Source organism: Mustela erminea, chromosome X (assembly GCF_009829155.1).
Source record: "Mustela erminea isolate mMusErm1 chromosome X, mMusErm1.Pri, whole genome shotgun sequence".
NCBI classification, from domain to species: Eukaryota; Metazoa; Chordata; class Mammalia; order Carnivora; family Mustelidae; genus Mustela; species Mustela erminea.
The window spans coordinates 941,425-961,655 of record NC_045635.1 but is presented as its reverse complement, the minus strand read 5'-3'; the positions used below and the strand labels follow the sequence as shown (position 1 = coordinate 961,655).

Genomic DNA, 20,231 nt, shown 5'->3' with positions numbered 1-20,231 from the left:
TCATCCCAGTAGCCACGATCTCCAGGCCACAGACATGAATTCCGGAGACTCCGGGCAGACAGCAGGGAATGCGGGGCGACCAGGCATCCTGGGGATGTGCTGGCAGCAGGAGGCACGGCGGTAGCACTGCAGGCGCCGGGTGAGGCGTGGAGGGGACATCGAGGTGCAGCCTGAGACCCTGAGGCTGGCGGGGGGCACCGGGTCCATGCTGGGGCAGGACAGGCCAAGGTGCCCATCAATGGGGACATCATGGCAACTGCGCAGGAGACTGGTGGCAGGAGGGGTCTCATGGCTGCAGGAAGGGTCACCTGCCATGTTCGTATTTTAGATTGTCTTGTGTTGCATTTCATTGCTTTTCATTTCATTTCCTTATTTTATTTCTATTTGTTTCTCTCTTTGCACTTGTTTTACTTTTTATTATTTTCTTTTTTCATCGTTTTATTTTTCGTTTTATCATTTCGCTTTTATTTATTATATTATGTTACTTTATGATATCCCTTTATTTTATTTTCTAAAGAGATCGACTTATTTTAGAAAGCGAGAGAGCACAAGCAGGGGAAGCAGAGGGAGGGCTCCAGCGCGGGGCGCAGCGCATGACACGGGACTCGGTTTCGCGACCCTGAGAGCCCGACCTGAGCAGAAATCAGAATTGGACGCTGAACCGACTGAGCCACCCAGATGCCCCTATATTGCTTTATTTAGAAAATTCACACATTAAGACTTACTGAACCAATTTATTGTTTTTTTTTTTATCTCATTTCACTTTATTTACTTGATTGTTTTTGTAGGTCACCTTAATGTCCCCCATACGAGGCGCCGTCTTCCTGGCGTTGTGCAGTCACCATCCTTTGTCCTCTGATCTGAGCATCCGTCTGTGGCTCCACACATCCCACAGGCGATGAGGGCCATCCCTGGGCTCCCCAGTCACTGTGCAGGCGTCCAGCTGGTATCTGGGACCCTCTCACTGGCACGGTCTCCACCACATCCTGGCAGACAGCCTGGCCGTGTCTCCGCAGCCCTGCACACACCACCACTTATGACCGCTTTCCACAGCGCAGCTGCCGGAGTACAGACTTCTCCTCCGTGTGGACCTCACGTCAGTTTACCAAGTTCTCCGAAATTTCTCCCTGGTACGTCAATAGCAATGACCCTGAACAGGGATGCCTGTGTGGCTCAGTGGGAAATGACCCTGAGCGGACGGCCCAGCGCTACGAGGTCTCCTGCCTCTCGTGTTTACGGTTGTCTCCGAGGCCGGGGGTCTTTCGTGGCCTTTCAACAATATTTTCCACGTTTTATGGAGCCTGCAGTTCCTTGCAGATCCGCTTCTCGGTACTCGGTAGCTTCTCTGCTCTTCTGGATGCTTTGTCCTCACTGGGACACCTTCTAAGGGGTCATCGTTGATGTGTAGAGTCACGGCAGGCTCTCGTCACTGCTGATGCATAGAGACACGACGCACGGCAGGATCTCTTCCCCGCTGACCTGCAGAGACGCTGCGGATGTCTGTGCACCACTCTGCGTCCTGCAATCTCTAGCAAGCCAACCTTCTCCAGGTGTCTTGAGATTTTCGTGTGGGTGATTAAAATGCCCGCATGTGATCAACACATGGCTTCTTCCTTTCCAATTCGAAGACCAAGGGAGAGGAAGAAAACCGACGTTGGGTACGTTTGCAGGAACCTTTAACCGACCCACGTCTCTTGTGATTATCCCCATATGTATTCAGCTTGTGATTGACGTACGTTCCTTACTCATTCATTTTGGCTTTAATGACATGCCCGGGTAGTGCTACTGCTTGTCCTGGTCCCCGTCGCAGGGTTTACTCGATGTGAAGTTCCAGTCCAGCTTGCTTTGTTTCGGAGACAAAAAGGCAGTCTTTCGAAAAGCGGAAATTGCACCATTTACTTGATAATCCATGAAAACCAGCTGGGACCTGTATGAAAAGGTCACGTATCTGAACGCATGGTCACCCACTCATTTTCCGTTTTTCCTTGTCCTGACTCTTTTTGGCCCCGGTATGTGCCCCCACCTGTCTCTCGGGCCCTCTCTGATGCTCGCTTTCAGGAGCAAAGCCCAGATGGCGGCTGTAGGCTCTCCTGCAGCTTCTTCTTTCCTCCACCCACCGCCCCGGCAAGTCTGAGCTCAGCATCCGCTCACCATGCCTTGCCCGTGCCATGCCCCATTTCGGGGACAGCATCACCTGTCTGCAGGTGCAGGCAAGGCTCCAAGGGAGAGCTCTACACCGTTGTGACAAGACGCCAGGCTTGTCCTGTGGGTGGGTGGGCCACGGGCTATATGACGGAGCCTGAAATGTCCTTGCACAGCCGCATGCACAGAAGCTGGAGGTAAGATGCAGAATGACCCTCGGGTGCAGGAGGGGGTCACAGGAGGGACAGGACAACCCACCATCACTCACATTTGCTCGATTAGCGTGCAAGCAGCCCTGCTCAGACAGGATGCCCCATCCCAGCGGGGAGGATCTCCCCGGGATCTTCCGTTAAGGCGATTACCTTAGTAATGAGATTGAGGGCTGAGACGGGCTGGAGACTAATGCCTACATTTCAAGGTCAGCGTGCACGTCCTCCCGTTTTGGAAGCAGAGTCCCGAACACGGGTCAGCAGAGGACTCCCATGTCCGAGCGGCTGGGAATGGACAACTACCCCCTCGCACATCTCCAACCGCTGGTGCGGCGTCCACGTTCACCCGTCCAGGCCTGAGCGGTCCGTGTTCCTTGCGGGAAGACGTGAGATGCCAACTTGACAGAAGACAATGCCCACCACACGAGAAACAGAGAAAGGGTCTGCATGGACAGGAGTTGTCCAAACACGAACCAGCTCATGGGTTTCTTGGCAGGGAGGCAAAAACATTCTCAGGTGTGTGCGTGCTGATGGCTGCCCCGACTCTGTGCCCAAAGATGCTGGATTGTGGCCTACAATTGTCAAAACGGACCACTAATGTTCTGTCCACAGCGTGGCCCGCCTGCCCATTTCCTGGGGTCCCCACGTCCCCAGGAAAGGACGACGCACACATGGGGGTCGACCCGGAGCAGCCCCTCTGCTTCCCCCATGGAGAGATGCTCAGGGGATGAAAATCGGTCACAGACAGAATCATGGATGTGTCAAGAGGATGAAGAAGCCCACCGGGCCAGCCTAACGGCCACAAAGGACATGTGAGAGACGCAGACCCACCAGTCTGCAGACAGGACGCTTGGTGGCACGGCTCCCACGGGAGGACCTGCTGAGTCCCTCAGGCTCCAGCCACAAGTCCCTTGCACATCTACGGAAACACCTGAGAGGCGCCGGGGTGAGCTTGGGAAGGTTGACACGCTGGTGAGCTGACGACCCACTCTCACGCGGGGCTCCTTTCTCGAGGCTCGGGTCCCACAACACGATGGGGTGAAACACCGTGCGGAAGGTGACCCTTAGCTCGCAAAACCGTGGACATCAGTAGCACACAGGCACCAATGGGGGAACGTGTGTCCACAGACCCGCACCCGTGTCAGCCCGGAGCCCCGGAATCAGGCACTCGGCCTTCGGGATCTTGTCCACGGTCCTGGACGGACTCTACTGGGCACATAAGGTGGGAAATCATGAGCCTGGTGGGTCAGCGCGAAGGTGACCAAGGCGTTAGGTGGTTGGTTGCATCAATTCTAAAATCACATTATTGATTAATTTTATAGGAGGCCATCGTGGCAACGAAGACGCTGTGTGGGGTTGAATAATGTCCCCATAACGTTCCTGGACCCTTGGGAGGAGACGTCTCAGGACAAGGGGGTCTGCAGATGGGATGAGTGAGCAGACAGGCCGCGGGCAAAGAGGAGGGAGCAGCACGTCCGCCTGGCCGCAGGGCTGTGTGTGCCGGAGCTGGGGAAACATGCAGTGTGACCGGCGGGAACATCTGTCCACCCCACCAGTGACAGGAAGGGCTTGTGCATTTTTGCACGCTCTCGTCCCCGAGCCAAACGAGGCTTCCTTCGACGTCTTCCCAAAGACGAGCCCCACGCATGGCGTCGGCACACCGGTTAGGCAGGTTCCACCGTAAAACCGCAGATGGCCAATGTGCACAGAGAGCGGCACTGCGGGTGAATGCTGGCGGGAGAATGTGCGCTTTCTTCTCTTTCCTGACGGGAAGACATGGACAGAGCTGCCCCCGTGAGCCTGTCCGTCACGGGCCATCCAGATCCCGGTGCGCAGGACGGACAGAATCCCCGCATCTTGGGATCTATGTTTTAAAGCAGACGAATCATGAGCAAAGAGGTTGAAACGTCCGTGTCAGAGGGTCCTAATGTGCGGTGTGGAAAGAAGCAGAGGAGGGCGCCTGGGTTTGGGGAGGGGTGCGATTTTCTAATAGAGTGGTCGGGAGGCCCTGCACATGTGAGTGCCAAGGCCGGCAGGCGACCAAGGGAAGAGCAGCCCAGGAAGAGGAATGGCAGGAGCAAAGGCCCAGGAGCAGCAGCATGTCTGACCTGTTCGGACAAGAAGAAAGGAGCAGGAGCAAGTGCAAAGGCCCTGGAGCAGTGGCATGTGTGACCTGCTTAGGGAAGAGGAAAGGCACTAGGGCAGCGGCATGTCTGACTGTTCAGAGAGCAAAGGAGCATGGGCAGGTGCAAACGCCCTGGGGCAGCAGCATGTGTGACCTGCTCAGAGAGGAAGGAGCAAGGGCAGGTGCAAAGGCTCTGGGGCAGTGGCATGTGTGACCTGTTTAGACAACAGGAAAGGAGCAGGAGCAGGTGCAAAAGCCCTGGGGCAGCAGCATGTGTGACCTGCTCAGAGAAGAGCAAAGACCCTGGGGCAGTGGCGTGTGTGACCTCAGAGAAGAGCAAAGGAGCACGGGCAGGTGCAAAGGCCCTGTGGCGGCAGCATGTGTGACCTGTTCAGAGAAGAGCAAAGGCTCTGGGGCAGTAGAATATATGATCTGTTCAAAGAGCAAAGGCCCTAGGGCAGCATCGCACGTGACCTGTTCACAGAAGAGCAAAGACCTTGGGGCAAGAGTGTGTCTGACCTGTTCAGAGAAAAGCAAAGGAGCAGGGGGAGAGAAGGGGAGGAGGGGCGCTGGGTGTGGCAAGCGAGTGTGATTTTCTAGCAGCGTGGTCGGGGAGGCCCTGACCATGTGGGTGCCAAGGGAAGAACAGTGTAGGAAGAGAAACAGCAGGTGCACATGCCTCGGGACAGCAGCCCATGTGAGCTGTAGAGAGAAGAGCAAACAAGCAGGGGCAGGTGCGAAGGTCCTGGGGCAGCAGCGCATGTGACCTATTCAGAGAAGGGCAAAGGAGCCCCCGGAGGACAGAGCGAACAGCAGGAGGAGGGTAAGAGGACGACAGCTGGCGAGGTCCCCGCTCTGCAGACTGCACGGCCCCACCCCAGACAGAGCCCAGTGGAGTGTTGCCAGCAGGGAACCCCCCCGGCACAGCTCATCCCGCGACGGTCCTCACAGCCGCCCTTCCCCCGGTGGCCTCCCCGACGAGACGCGATGGCTCGGGTGCTGGGCCCTTGCCCCAGGTGCACACACTACAACACGTCCCGATCGGGGCCCTCACGTGGGTTTGGACGGGTCGGCGGCCACGTGGCGCACACGGAGCCCAGCACAGGGTATCGGCACAGGGGCTCCTGCGGGGAACGGTGACGCCCAGAGCACTGCGGTGTCGGGGAGCGAGAGGGAAGGGCAGGAGGAGGCCGGGCACCCGGCCAGCATCAGCGCGCAGCCTCGGATGGACACCCGCCTGAGCAACCCGGTGGTCCGTCACCCCGCGTCTGGGCTGCGGGCGCTGGAATACTAATGCCGGGGTCGGGGCTTATGAACAACAGTCGTGCATTCCTCACGGTCCCGGCGTGAACGTCCGAGATCCCGATGCAGGCGGACTTGGGGTCCGGGGAGGACCTGCGTCCTGGGTCAGGGATGGCTGTGTACCCTGCGTCTGTTCACCGGGGAGAAACCCGGGGGCCCCAGGGGTGTCACAGGACAGGTGTCCTGCTGGTGGGGCCGCACCGTCATGGGCGAATCCCACCCCCCCCCCAAGGCACCACCTGCTAATCCCTCCACCCTGGGGATCAGGATTCAGACCTGAATCTCGGGGACACACACACTCAGGCACTGGCCATCGTGCTGCAGCGGTGGGGGGTGATGCGAGCCCAGGGCTGTGCCAGACGGGGACGGCAGCAGAGGCGGCTCCCTGCAGGGGTGTGCACAGGATCTGGGCAGAAGCCGCGGTGGGGAGGCGTCTACGTTGTGCAGGACACCGGTGACAGCCTGTGTTTCCGGCACGCTGGCCACAGGGGCCGGAGGACGTGGTGTCCTCGGGGGCAGGGGGACCGCCTGGAAGAGGGACCTCCGGCTCCCCGCTGTGACTGGTCAGTGGGGTCGCTCCACCCCCCACCCCGCCTCGGGGTTCACCTGTCCTTCCCCAGCCCCGTGGGACGCAGGGAGAGGTGAGAGAGGGGGGCAGGGGCAGGCAGAGACCCTGCAGAGCTGGAGCACGAGGCTTACCCCGGGGCAGAAGCAGGGGAGAAGGACGCCGCGTGGACCCTCCGACCGGCCAGGTGGGAGCCTGCAGGGTACGCTCACCCCCTGTGCTGCCGGCACATTTGCAGGGCTGAGACCGGGCCCCGCCCGGCAGCAGGACTGTCCCAGACTGCCCTGCGCACAGCGCATACCACCCAACCTGCTCGCACACATGCATGTTATCTCCTGTTTCCCCAAAAACGCAAGCAGGGAGGAAACATTTTAAAGGAAGTCCGGCTGCCGTCCTCAGAATGGGTCCCGAGCCCACCCCCGACCCCTCGCCCCGTGACCCCTGACGCCCTCAGGTCTAGAGAACATCCCTGCCCCGCTCCTCCCTCCGGGCACAGCTGAGGGACACGTCTCCCCGCCGGCGGCCCCTGGCGTCCGTGCAGGGACAGTCAGTAGCAACGGCGTGATGGGGGTGCCAACCCAGGTGAGCCCAGATGCTGTCCTTCGTGTCAGTCCGCGGTGACCCCTCTCTCACCGCAGAACAGGGGTGGGGGGGGCGGCTCAAAACCAGGCACTCGGGTTCTGGGTCCACATTCGGGGTGGTGTCGCTTTGGGGTCTACCGAAATACATACTACAGCAGGACGAAGTATCTTTGCCCTTTAAAGGGCAGAACGTGGCCTGAGGGGCACCCTGTTGCCTCAAGCCACGACCCTTTGCCTCCTGACACCCTGTGATGTTGGGGGCGGGGGCGAGGCCTCCACCATCGACCGTAACGGAGCCCCCCGCTTCCCAACATGTTCCTCTGGTCCCCATTTGCCTCTACAGAGACTTGAGAACAAGGAAAACCGCCCAGAGTGAAAAGGAGCGTCACGAATGACCCACGTCCGTTCGCCCTAGACAGGACCGTCCTTAACGTGCAGGCGCCCGCGAACAGCGCGCGGAAGCACGCAAGGCCAGCGGGGCAGCACGGCGAGGACAGCGTGCCCCAGCGCTATTACGGGGATGTCAGCGCAGCCACGGTCAGTCCCCGACAGACGCAGCAGGCCCGCGGGCGGTGAGGGCGGAACGGCCCGGACGGCACGGTGACCCGTCCACCTTCCCTGGCAGCCAGGGCTCGGACGTCCATGACGAGCAGGGGAGGGGGTTATCGAAACCCGGATTCCCGGTAGGTCTTTCCCACCCTGGAGGTCTGGGGCCGGCATTCTCCAGCTTTCCTGCCGCTCTCCGGCTCCTGCACCGCCACGTGGATACATCCCGTGGTCCCCGGAGGCCGCACACTGCCCGGGGACACGTCCCCTGCCCTCCCTCTGTAACCTCTTGCCTGGTTCCAGGCTTCTTCCAGGTTCCTTCTTGGCTTGTTCCAGGTCGACACCTGTTGCCGGAAGCCATGTCCCAACCTTGCTCTCTGCAAGCCTTTATCACGTCGCGCCCAGTTTAGAGCCCTCCGACCTGTCCTTTCCAAGTTGGAAGTGACCCGGTCCATGCATTCCTCTGTTCTAAGCGAACGCCTCCCCGACCCCAGAACACGCCGCGTCTGTTCCCACTGTCCAGACCATCCTGGAGAACATCGGTCACGGAAACCCACCTCCCCGAGCTCAGGCAGAAGCTCCCCACACCCGAGACCTACCCCCCCCAAACCTCCGAGACTTCCTAACACCTGGTCGCAGGATGTCCTGAGCCCGCGACTGGGGAACGCTCAGAGCTGGGCTACAGGGGTCGCAACGGGATTTCTGGGAAGCCGTCCAATGCCTGAGCTTCTCAGCACACTTGCATCCTGGCCTCAGCAGCACAGACCAGACGGAAGCCACACCAGTTAAAGACCGACAGGGTCTGCGGTGTCCATCCTGGTCCGGGAGGCAGAACTGAGCTGGGGGGCAGGAAGCCCGCGGCCGCCATCCGAGCGCGGACAAGATCTGCGCACCGTGAAACACGGCAGACGGCGGCACCGCTCCGGTGTGGGGTCCCAGCAGCGGTGCCGGCCCCTCCCCGCTACAAGTCTAGGTGAGACAAGGTCCACTGTACCTTCACTCACGTGTGAAACCGGCTCTTTGGTTCTAAAAACGCTGCTTTCGCGAACTTGCTAAAATTGAGCTCAAACAAACGGAAGGCTTCGCAGGACCCAGGGCTCTCCTTTTTCACGGGGTTATTTGACAGCGACAACCGTGCTGCGAAGTGCGGCGTTGCCTGTCAGCGGTTCTCAATTAAGCCCATGTTTCTATCAGTTCCCAATCTGCCAAATTAGGCTCCGGTCCGTAACAGCCCAAAGAGCTCAAACACACAAAAAAGTACGCAAAATATCAGTTCATTGGAAAAAGATTTTATTCCACAAAAAATGCAAACTGGAGTAAACACGTCTTTCCTAACGCAAACATTACAGCTATTTTTAAGTATTTCTTGAGCTTCACTTGGAGAAGCGAATGATTATAAAATTTAACAAGTTTTTAAGCCTTAAATCTGTTTGAAATGTTCCAAGTAAAAATAATTTAGCAAAACGGCTTCTTAAAAAAACCACACACGCTAACCTCAACTAGAAACCAAAGCCCCGCACCGACCTTCCTTGATGCGTAACGACCAGTTTGCTGCGCGGATGCTTCCAGAGCGAAGGGGCGGGACACCGAGTCGGACCGCCCCGCACGCACCGCCGCTGGAGAGGTGGCACGGGTGAGCGCCGAGCTCGAGGACTCACCTGGCGCCACGCGGGAGCGCACGCGCCAGACCGCCGGCTTCTCCCGCCATCCCGCCAACCGCGCTTCCCAATCACTTAAAATTACAAAAGGAAAAGGAAACAAAAGCGCCAGGGCGCGGCTTTTTCAAATTCTCGGGGCCCTGTGGGACCCCGGCTGTCCGTCCTTGACAGTCTGTCCCCAGACGACGGGCACGTGCGTCCCCTGCAGTCAGGGCACGCGGGGGCGTCCCTGGACGGGACAGAAAGGCCGCTCGGCCTGCGCGCACGTGTCACCGCTGCCGGGCAGGACGCCTCTCCTGCTGGAGACAGACCGGTGACGTTAAAGCTACTGGATCAACAGTTTTGAGGGAAAACTAAAGGTAGCGACTGCGGACGGCGCGCTCGAAGAGGGCCAGCGGGTGTTGACGAAGGAGACGCGGGACGTGTGGCCCTCCTGCGTGGCTGGCTCCGGGGCGCCGTGCTGCGCGGAGGCCGGGCGGAAGGGGAGCCGGGAAGCGCCACGGTCCGGATCTTGGCGCGGCGGCCGCACAGGACACCACCACGCATTACCTGTTCCAGGTGCTGCGGTGCCGGCTGGGGGACCCTGAGCGCGACCTGTCCCGCTCGCTGCGGCGATGGCGGCTCCGCTTCCGGCCCGAGCCGGCCCTGCGGTCTCGGCTCCTCTCCCGGCGGCTGGACCGCTCTCTGCTGTGCGACCTGCGCGACCGGCTGTGCGCGGGGCTCGCGCTCCGCCGCGGAGGGCTGTCGTCCCGGCGCGAGCGCTTCTTGTGCTGCCGCCGCTCCTTCCGCGCCGGCCTCCCGTCCTCCCGACTGCCCGCCCGCCGCGGCCGGCTCCTCTCCCGCTTGGGCCGCTCGTCCTCCGCGCGGCCCCCGCCGGCCCGGCCTCGGCTCCCGCTGGGCTCCCGGTTGCACTTGTCTTGCTCGGAACGGATGTCCTTTTTGGGCGCGTTCTGGTCCCAGGCGGCGGGCAGGCCCTTGGGCTGCTGGTTGTTGTCGGGAATGCAGGCGAGGACGCCGGGGCACCTCTTGTCCGGGGAGGCGTCCCCCGCGGCGGCGAGGCGACCATCGGGGCCTTCCTTGCACGGGGCCTCCTCGGGGATGCTCCCGGTCCCGTTCCTGGGCGTGCCGTCGCTCTCCGGGCGCGGCGGGGTGTCCTTCGGCGTGTCGGGGGGCGGCTGGCCCCCCAGCGGGTGCAGGGCGGCGGCGCCCACGCAGCCGGCCGACACGGTCTGCAGGATGTCCAGCACGGGCTGCAGCAGCTGCGCGTGGGAGAGCGCGAGCTCGTCGCGCGCGCGCGGGCCGTCCGCCTTCTTGCTCAGCAGGATGCTCAGCAGCCGTTCCCGCAGCGCGCGCTCCTTGCGCTGCAGCCCGAGCGCGCGCTCCTTCTCCTCCTCCACGCGCCGCAGCTCCGCCTCCTGCCGCCGCCGCCGCTCCTCCAGCTGCTGCAGCCGCAGCGACGCGTCCTTCCGCTCCTGCTCCTGCAGCTTCGCGGCCTGCGAAAAAGGGGAAGGCGGCACGTGGACCTCTGGACGCCCCCCGCGCTGCGAGGAGGCGCTGGGTTTCCGGGGGGCCCGAGGCCTGGGGGATGCGGGCGGACGCTCCGGCCGGAGTGCGGCCCGCCCAGTCCCGACAGCCCGGGCCGCCGTGCGCCCGAGCGAGAAGGAACCCCGTGGCGAAGCAACGCGGCACAGCCCCCGGGGCGGGCATTTTGGGTGGGGCCCGACCTCTCCGAGGCGCGCATGGGGCCTGCTGGGAGGTCATACGCGGTCACCAGCTACAGGGAGCTGAGATGAGGCGGACACACGCTGCCGCGGCCTCCGCCGCAGGTGCGGGGCCTGGCCTGGGTGCGCGTCTTCAATATTCACCATGAAACAGGAGCTGAGCTGCCGCGTCTCAGCGCGCCTGCCAGTCTCCTTCCCAGGGACTGATCACAACTGTAATTAGACAACAGGTTACGGGGTCGCCCCGCGCCCCACTCTGCGGGGGCACGCGGCCTGCCGGAGCACAAGCAGCGCCGGGCGAGGTCCCCGCGTGGGCCCGGCCCCCGGCTCGCCGGAGTCACCGGCCGGGCCTCCGGAAGGAGCGGAGCGGGCGGGAGGAACCAGGAGATGCCCAGCTCGGAGACCCTCATCCGTCGGGCACCCGCCCGGACCTGCGCGGTCCACGGCTGCGGAGGAGGCACGTGGCCCACCCCGGCTCCATCTGCGCCCTCAGCTCCCCACGGTGCCAACGGGCCCCCCTATCGTCAGGCTCAGCCCACAGCCTCCCGCCGCTCCGGGCCACTGGCTTGCGCCGTCGCGGGAAAGCCCGCCCTCCCGCCAGACCCAGGCAGAGCACCTGCAGGGGCAGGAGAGCCACAGGGGCTGGGGGACCCTCGCTGAACTCGGCTGCTCCCTGGGTCCGCGGGGAAACGGGGACCTTCCACCCCTGCTCCCCGAGGGCTCTCGGGACCGTGCCACAGACGGGCACACACGTCACACGGATTCAAAGCTGTACGAGCTTCCACACGGGAACATTCTAGAACCTGGACCGAGGCAGGAAGGCCCCCAACACCAGGAGACCGTGTCCCCGTCTGTACTGACGCTCATCGTCACCCCGTAGCGGCAGCCGGCGGTGGGAACAGGTCGGTGACGCCAGCCCCCGGTCAGAAACAGCGGACGGCGGCCCGGAGCGGAGGCGGCGGCTCCCGGGCTGCCCGACAAGCCCGCCCCGCGCCCCCCCTACCCCCCGCGCGCCCCGCACCTTGGCCCTGCTGAGCAGCTCGGCGATGAGGCGGATGGACTGCAGGTTGCGCTGGGCCAGCAGCAGCTTGCGCTCCTCCAGCCGGATCTTCTCCTGCAGCTGCTTCTGCTCCTGCGCCTGCAGCTTCTCCAGCTTCTTCTGGCTGCGGCGCAGCTCGCGGTCCCGCTGCTTCTGCTCCCGCCGCCGCAGCTTCTCCTCGCGCTTCCGCTCCCGCTCCAGCTCCTCCAGCTGCTTCTGTTTCCTGCGGGAACACGCCGACCGCTCCCGTGACCGCTCCCGTGACCGCTCCCGTGAGCAGGGAGCGGCCGCGGCGGTGCGCGGTACCCGGCCACGCGGGGGCTGCATGCCGGGGGATGGCGCGGGTGTCCGAGCGCGAGCACGCGCGCACGCGCGCACGTTTTAACCCCGTTCCCACTCTCGGGCTCCGCTCAACCCGGGGAACCGGAGAAGCGGACACGCACGCAGACCACGGGTTTTCAGAACCTTCCGAGGGACGGTCCTGCTGACCAGCCTGCAGTCACGGAGGAAACAACGGGAGGGTCGGACACAGAAACTGTGGGTTTGAACGAGGCCCACCAAGAGCTGCAGAGGCCCACGAAGGCCTGGGAACCTCCTGCCACAGCGCCAGTGGGGCCGGCCAGGCAGGACTGATCCCTGGGGCCCCCGATACACAGCATTCCTGCCACACAGGGGAGGTGGCACATGAGCAGACATGGGGGCAAAGCCCATCCCCGGGGCAAGGGCAGGGGGTGGACAGGGCCGTCAGGAGACACACGGTCCAGCGCCTGCAGCACGCCAGCCTATAGGACAACCCGGCACATGCGCCCCGGACTCACTGCACATGCTCGTCGCCTCAGACACCACCTTTGGCTCAGGATAGAAGGGCTCAGCATGCACACTGCGCTGGCACATGCTCCCAGGGCACAAAGCCCATGTCTGGGGCTCCGCAAGCAGGCCATAGGGCGCCGCGGAAACAGCAGGATACACAAGTGCACAATCCCAGATGGAGTTCTGGAAGCATTTTACTAAGGGAAAGACAAATCGCAGAAAACCGTGTACCCGGGGATCCCGCCTATGTGGTATTCCAGGAAAGACAAAGCCACAGTGACAGAAACCGAGGACAGCGTGCCCCGCGGTGTCTCTCCTGGACCGAGGGTCCCTAAGAGCGCGCTCTCCGGTACAGAAACGGTCATGTCGCCAAGAGGACCCACGCACACACGGCAGGTTGTTATAAACCAAACCCACACCCACAGCCACCAGTTAGATCCTTTGTTTCTGGCAGGGGGAGGGGTCCCCAAAAAGAGGATAAAAATGCAACCAGGAGAGCTGCAGAGACCCCAACAGGGCAAGTCTGCAAACCATGGGGTATGTTTCCACGGCAACCTCAGCCGCACTCCGGCCTCAAAACTGGTCAAATAACCGAGACACGGGACAGAGCTGAAAACCGCCCTGAGGAGACAGGACGCACGAGGAGCCCAGGAGGCAGCCAAAACCCTGTAGAGCAGCCCCACAGCCAGGGTGACGCCACACCGCGGAGAACGCGCACCCAACAGGACGCACGGGGATGCAAACCCCTCGTGGCCCAGCAAGGACGGGGCGGAGCGTGGGGCTGGGCACTCCCACTGGCCAGGGGGGCAAGGGGCGGGGCCTCCGCGGGCACGGAGAGCCGCCCAGTGTCCAGACCCCACCAGTGCCAAGAGCCGCGGGTCCGAGCAGCCTGAGGCGTCCTGCCGGCGGGCACTGCTCTGAGCAGGGGCGGAGCCGGAGGCCCAGGGGCTGGTCGCCTGCCTGAGCGGGACAGCCACCCATCACGCTCCACCCGTCTGAGACTCACAAGCAGCCAAGTGAACATGCGCCAGTGACCGAGGCTGGACGGGCGCCAAGGCTGCGCGAGGCCGGCCGGCACACTCGGGCCGAGAAAGGGCCACAGCGGCGGTAGCAGCGGGCTCCGCGGGGCTGGCCTGGCCCCCTCCCCTCGCAGCCCTCACCTCTAGCGAGCACTCGGCGAGCTCAGCAGAGGCACTGGCTGCGCCCGACAGCCCGCGCCCCCCCATCCGGAACCGTCTCCTCATCACGCCTCCAGCCCAGACAGACAGAGCAGCCTGTCCTCCGGGACCAAGTCCCCGCTGCTTCTGGGGTGAAGGTCCAGGACACGGTGCCGCTAGTGAGACCCCGGTACCTCCTGAGAGGGTGTGGGGAGGAGCCCAGGTGTGGGGGTCAGGCTCCGTGCTCAGGGGGGACAAGGCCTGGGCGGCCGTGCTTTCAACAGGTCAGAGGTCTGACGGAGCCTCCCGCCTGGGCCTTTCCCGCTCTGCCCCAGGAGCCCAGGGACACAGGGACAGGGGCTCCGGGTAAGACCCCCACCACCGGCCCCGGGGGCAGTGTGTGCACGACGAGCCCCAGGTACTGGCCGCACTCTGGGGCGGAGTCTCTGGTCCCAGCCATGCCCCACACACGGCCCGCACGTCCTGCCCGGCCATCAAGGCACCTCTCCCTGGTAAACGGCACGGAGCCAGGGCAGGAGTAACGCACGTGGTGTGCACCCGCGGCCCCACAGATGGACTCGGCAGCAAAATCTCAGTCCAGAGTCGACTATGCGTCCAGGTCCGGGTGAAGGCGCCCCCAGCCGCAGGGGAAGGTGGACTGCCCTCCACGCACATGCAAACCCCAACACCGCTAACGGGGAACGCGGCCTCGTCAGACGCACCCTGCCCAGACACCCGGCAGCACACGGAACACAAACCCCTGGTGGGAAACACACCAAAACCTGCCAGCAGACGCGCGAAGACCAGCAGGGGCGGCGGAACGAGGGGGCACCCCGGCGGAGCGTCCTTCCGCAGCACAAGACCGTGGACGCGCAGCGACGGGGAGCGCGCGCACCCCCCATGCCTGAGCGGCCCGAGAGCCTGGCGACGACTGCCTGGCCACAGAAACCGCTGCCCCTGGAACGCGGCCTAGGTTACCAAGCGTCCCGTCCCTGTCGCGAGCGGAGCTTCGTCCCGAGTGCACGGCGGCCCCAACAAGGGATGCTGTGCAGGGACAGCATGGCCCAGGCCTCCGGTGGCACGTGCATGCACGCACAGCGGGACGCGTACACACCCCGGACATACGCGGAGAAGCGCGCACGGAGACACGCACACTCAGATGGCACGGAGACGCGCGCACAGAGACTCACTCAGATGGCACAGAGACGCGCACACAGAAACGCGCGCAAGGAGACGCGCTCACTCAGATGGCACGGAAACGCGCGCAGAGACGCGCTCACTAAGATGGCACGGAGACGCGCACACGGAGACGCGCACACGGAAACGCACGCACAGACGCGCGCATAGAGACACTCACTCAGATGGCACAGAGACACGCACACAGAGACGCGCACACGGGAACGCGCGCAAGGACATGCGCTCACACAGATGGCACGGAGACGCGCACACGGAAACGCGCGCACAGACGCGCACATAGAGACACGCTCAATCAGATGGCACAGAGACGCGCACACAGAGACGCGCACACGGGGACGCGCGCAAGGAGACGCGCTCACTCAGATGGCACGGAGACGCGCACACGGAAACGCGCGCACGGAGACGCACGCACGGAAACGCGCGCAGAGAAGCGCACACGGGAACACGTGCAAGGAGACGCGCACACGGAAACGCGCGCACAGAGAAGCGCGCACGGAGACGCACGCACGGAAACGCGCGCACAGAGAAGCGCACACGGGAACACGCTCACGGAGACGCACGCACGGAGACGCGCGCACAGAGAAGCGCACACGGGAACACGTGCACGGAGACGCACGCACGGAGACGCGCGCACAGAGACGCGCGCACGGAAACGCGCGCACAGAGAAGCGCACACGGGAACACGCGCACGGAGACGCGCGGACGGAGACGCACGCACGGAGACGCGCACAGAGACGTGCTCAGACGCATGCACGCGGGGGCCCGCGCGCGCGCACCGACCTCTCCTCGGCGCGCTGCCGCTCCTCCGCCTCCTTCTCACGGCGCTTCTGCTCCTCCCTCTGCTGCTCCAGCTCCTGCAGCTTCTGCCTCTCCAGCTGCCGCTTCTTAATGGACGCGTCGCTCAGGTGCTTGGTGGAGTCGAAGGAGACCTTCGGGGGCGAACAGCACAGAGCACAGGGACCCGTGAGCACGCTTCAGACCCGCAGCCGGAGCTGCCCGATAGCACAGGACGCCCGCGTTCCAAAGACCCCGCACTCAACAGCGGGGGCACCCGGGACATGGGGCCTGGACCCCTGGGACGCGTCCGAGCAGTCGCAGCCACTTGGCGGCTCAACACGGAGCTCCCCGGCCAATGGGGGCGTGGGGGGTGGTGTGGAGCGTGCAGGACACGGACGCGACTGCCTGCGCCGATGGTCGGGAAAGAAGGTCCCCATTATCCAAGAGAGCGTGTCCCCTCCCCCAAGGACCTCCCCGTGGCCCGACGCCAGCAGGCCAGCCGCCACGGGGCCTCCGCTGCGTGAACGAGGGCTGCCCACCGGCCGCGGCCCCCGAACCCGCCACGGGACCCGCCCCAGACGGCGCCCGGGCCAGGGCAGGCGCCGGGCCGGGCTCACCTTGATGTTGCAGGCCACGGCCTTGCCGTCCTCCCCCTTGTACATGAGCTTCATGCCGCGCAGGGCGCTCATGGCCTGGATGAAGCCCACGTACTCGCGGTACTGCACGTAGGCCTCGAAGTTCAAGTGTCCCCCGAAACTGAAGGTGTGGAAGTTGCGGCCGGTCATCTCCTCCCGGTAGGGGTCCAGCATGGGGATGTCCACGTTGCGGATCTCCCCGAACTTCTCGAACACCTTAACCAGCACCTCCTCGCTGGGCTTCTCGGAGCCCGACTCCTTGAGGGCGAACCACCTGCAGGGCAGGCCCTCCAGGTGGATGGTGTCCGGCCGCTCCCCGGGCAGCGTCTCGTTCATGTCCTTGGCGTCGCGGAAGAAGGAGTCCCAGTCGTGGCGCGTGGGGAAGTCGATCTTGAACTCGGCGGCACGCACCTTGAGGATGTCGGAGAAGCCGCTGAGCTTGATGGTCTTGCCGTCCAGGCAGGCCAGGAAGGACTTGACCAGGCTCTTGTTCTCCACCTCGCCCTCGAAGCGGATGAAGTCCATGGTGCTCTTGGAGATGCGCAGCGTGGAGAACTGGTGGTTGTGCACCATGCCCTTCAGCCGCTCCATCACCTCCCAGTTGGAGATGGACTTGCCCGGCTGCTTCAGCTGCGGCAGCGCCACGCTGATGGTCATCTTCGTGATGGGCTTCAGGTACAGGCCGTACGGGGGGCACAGCTCCACCGCCTCAGACGTGTCGTGCACGATGGTGGCCGCGGCCATAGCCGGAACCGTGGGCCTGGAACACCAACACGGGCGGTCAGGGCAGCGGGCCTGGGACACCGGGGTGCCTGCCCACCTCTGCCCAGGAGCGGGGCTCAAGCGCACGAGACGCCACCATCTCCCAACCCCGTGTTTTGTGCGGCTGGGGTTTTTTTGGTTTTTTGTTTTTTGAATCAGAGAAAAAAGAAACCCAGGCTGCAGAAAACTTCCAGGAGGAGCCTCGGGTCACCCAGCGCAGCAGCAGCCCTCCCAAGGCCGCGGAGGGAGCGCAGCCGGCAGCTCCACTCCCCTGCAGGGGGAGAGGCGGTGACCCGTGCAGGGCTCCCCGGGAGGCCGCGGACTGGAGGACTCGGGACAGGAAGGAACTCAGCTGCAGACGCCCGGAGGGTCTGCGCAGGCAGAGGCCCGAAGGAAACAGGAAGTTTCTGGCCCCAGTGTCCGCTTCAACAACTCCACTGCGGCTCGTGGACCCTTCGCGTCTGCCGTAAAGTAACAAGCAGAGAAGGGCCCGAGCAGCCTGCGCGCTCCCAAGCGCACCTGCCCTCCTCCTGGCCTCCTGCCCTCCCCGTCCTCCCCCGAGGCAGCACCCCCCTACTGGTCCGACCAGTGCCACTTCCGGAAAGCCCAGCTCCGGCAGGAACCCAAACAACACTGGCAGCTGCCGCCCCAGCTGCCGCCCCCGCCCCCTGCCAGGAGCCTTCCCTCAAGGCCTGAGGCTCAACCTGGGCCTTCTCCCCCACAGAGGGGCTGGTGCAGGGCAGAAAGGGCACCAGGCTGGGTATGCGGGTGAGGGGGCTCCCAGATGGGAGGCTGCTACAGGACAGAAGACACACCCAGCTGGGTGGAGGGGGTGGGGGGCCTCCAGACAAGGGGCTTCTGCAGGGCAGGAGATCCCCCTGGCCTGATGTAGAGGATGGGGTCCCCCACACAGGGGCTGATGCAGGGCAGAAGAGGCACCTGGCTGGGTCTAGGGGTAGGGAGGCCCCACACAAGGGGCTGATGCAGGGCAGTAGAGCCCCCCCAGCCCAGTCTAAGGGACTGAGGGACTCTGGGCCGACTTGTGACCCAAGACCTCCCCCAGCGTGGTCCCCATGGCCTCAGCTACCCCTAGTCCAGGCCCCCCCTTCGTCAACCCCGCATCCGGATGACCTCCAGCCCCTCCAGCTGCCCCTGGGCCCAGGGACTGACCTCCACTGGTCAGGGCTCTCCACAGCCCCACCGGCACCCTCAGCTTCCCCCAGCACCAGGGACAACCACAGTCCTCCACCCGTTTACCCTCTATGACCTGCAGCTGCCCCCAGGACCGCCGGGGGTCTCTAGGGCCCTCTGTGCCCTCAGGAGCCCCAGATCCCTCCGCCAGAGAAGGCCTCTGTTTCTGCTCCCAGGATCCCTGCGGTCCCCAGCCCCCCACAGAAGGTGACCCTTGGACATGCTCCTCCCCTTGCAGCCCACCACCCTCAGGAACCCCAGGCCACAGGAGCCAGCACCCCCCCTCAGCTTCCCAGTGTCCTAACCGGGGGCCACCAGTCCCAGAGACCTCAGGCACCAGCTCCCAGAGCCCCCAGCACCCCCATGCCCCACCCCCGGTACCCCCACCTCTAGCAGACCCCAGCCCCCCATCCATCCCCCTCCCTCCCAGACCCCAGCTCCCCTTCCTGCTCCTGTGTCCAAGCCCCCATCCCAGACCACTGGTTCCGAAAGACGCCGCAGGTAGCAGGCCCCGCAAGCCCCAGGGATGCCCGGCCGTCACAGAACACTGGCCCTCCTGGACCCCCAGCTCCCTGGAGCCCCCGGCCTTCACAGCCCTCGTCCTGGCCGCTGGCCCCAGAGACACGGCAGGCGCCAGCCCCCGCCTCCCGGCCCCCTAGCTGCTGGCATCCCCAGCCCTCACGTGCCGCCAGCTCCCCAGAGCTCCCAGTTCTCAGACATCCCCGCCCCTCACAGCCCCCCCAACCCCCCGAACCCCCGGCCCTGACAGACCCGGCCCCTGCAGCCCCCAGAGCCCCCGGTCCTCGCAGACCTAGGCCCCCCCAGAACCTCCTGTTCTCAGACTCCCGCCCCTCACAACCCCCACAGCCCTTAGAACCCCCGACCCTCGAAGACCCCCAGAACCCCCGGTCCTCGCAGACCCAGGCCCCCCCAGAACCTCCTGTCCTCAGACCCCGGCGCCTCGCAGCCCCCCGCAGCCCTCCGGAGCCTGTGACCCTCGCAGACCCCGGTTCCCGCAGCCCCCAGAGCTCCAAGCCCTCGAAGACCCCAGCCCCTCGCAGACCCCGGCGGTGACAGGCCCCCGACTCTCGCAGACCTTGGCCCCCCAGAACCTCCTGTCCTCAGACCTCGGCGCCTCGCAGCCCCCCGCAGCCCCCCGGAGCCCCGATCCTCGCACACCTCGGCCCCCCGCAGCCCCCCGGAGCCCCCAGCCCCCCAGAACCTCCGCGGCTCCCGGCCCTCAACCCCCGACCCTTCGCAGCCCCCCGGAGCCCCGGGACCCCCGCAGCCCACGGCCCCCCCCAACCATCCCCGCAGCCCCCGGCCCCCCCGCCCCGCAGCCCCCGCGGCCCCCGCGGCCCCGGCCCGCTCGCGGAAAGGCGTGGTCCCGGGGACTCGCTCACCGGCGCGGGGCTCCGCCTGCGCCCCCGGCCGCCGCCGCCCAGGCCCGAGCTCACCGCCGTCCCCCGACGACCCCGGCAGGCGCGGCCTCCCCGCCCGGCGCCGCCACCGTCCGCCGCAGGCGCCCCCGACGCCACCCGCCGCCGCCGCGCCCGCCCCTGTGACGCATTTCCGCTTCCGGCCCTGGACCCGCGGAAGCGGCCGCGCGGCGGCTCCCTGTTTCGTCTGCCGGCTCTGGCTCCGCCCCTAGGCGGGACTTCCGGGAGGCCTCCGCGCGGGGAGGGGGTGGGGGGCGGCGGACGGGCTCGGGCTTTGCACTGCGCGTGCGCGAGTCCGCCCCGCCCCCAGGCACCACCTGCGCGCGGGCTCTAACCGCGGGCCCTACCTGCGGGCGCGCGCGCGCGCTCACCGGC

The 20,231-nt window shown here is 64.7% G+C and overlaps 1 protein-coding gene across 1 annotated transcript; it reads right to left on the bottom strand.

Annotated features, from left to right (window-relative positions):
- Positions 1 to 9,558: 9,558 nt before the first annotated feature.
- AKAP17A (A-kinase anchoring protein 17A) lies at positions 9,559 to 19,949 on the bottom strand. The gene is made up of 5 exons (XM_032331710.1): positions 19,821 to 19,949; positions 16,447 to 17,224; positions 15,833 to 15,981; positions 11,871 to 12,111; positions 9,559 to 10,621 (listed from the first exon to the last, which is right to left on the bottom strand). The coding sequence occupies exons 2-5, from the start codon at positions 17,206 to 17,208 to the stop codon at positions 9,674 to 9,676; spliced, it is 2,100 nt and encodes a 699-aa protein (XP_032187601.1). The 5' UTR covers positions 17,209 to 17,224; positions 19,821 to 19,949; the 3' UTR covers positions 9,559 to 9,673.
- Between the last annotated feature and the right edge of the window lie 282 nt (positions 19,950 to 20,231).

Excerpts from the sequence above, each read along its gene's own strand:
- AKAP17A (XM_032331710.1), bottom strand. The coding sequence starts at position 17,208 with ATGGCCGCGGCCACCATCGTGCACGACACGTCTGAGGCGGTGGAGCTG. Across the intron at positions 15,982-16,446 it reads CCGTGGCCTGCAACATCAAG|GTCTCCTTCGACTCCACCAA; the intron begins GTGAGCCCGGCC and ends TCGCCCCCGAAG. Across the intron at positions 12,112-15,832 it reads CGGCAGCGCGCCGAGGAGAG|GAAACAGAAGCAGCTGGAGG; the intron begins GTCGGTGCGCGC and ends GTGTTCCCGCAG.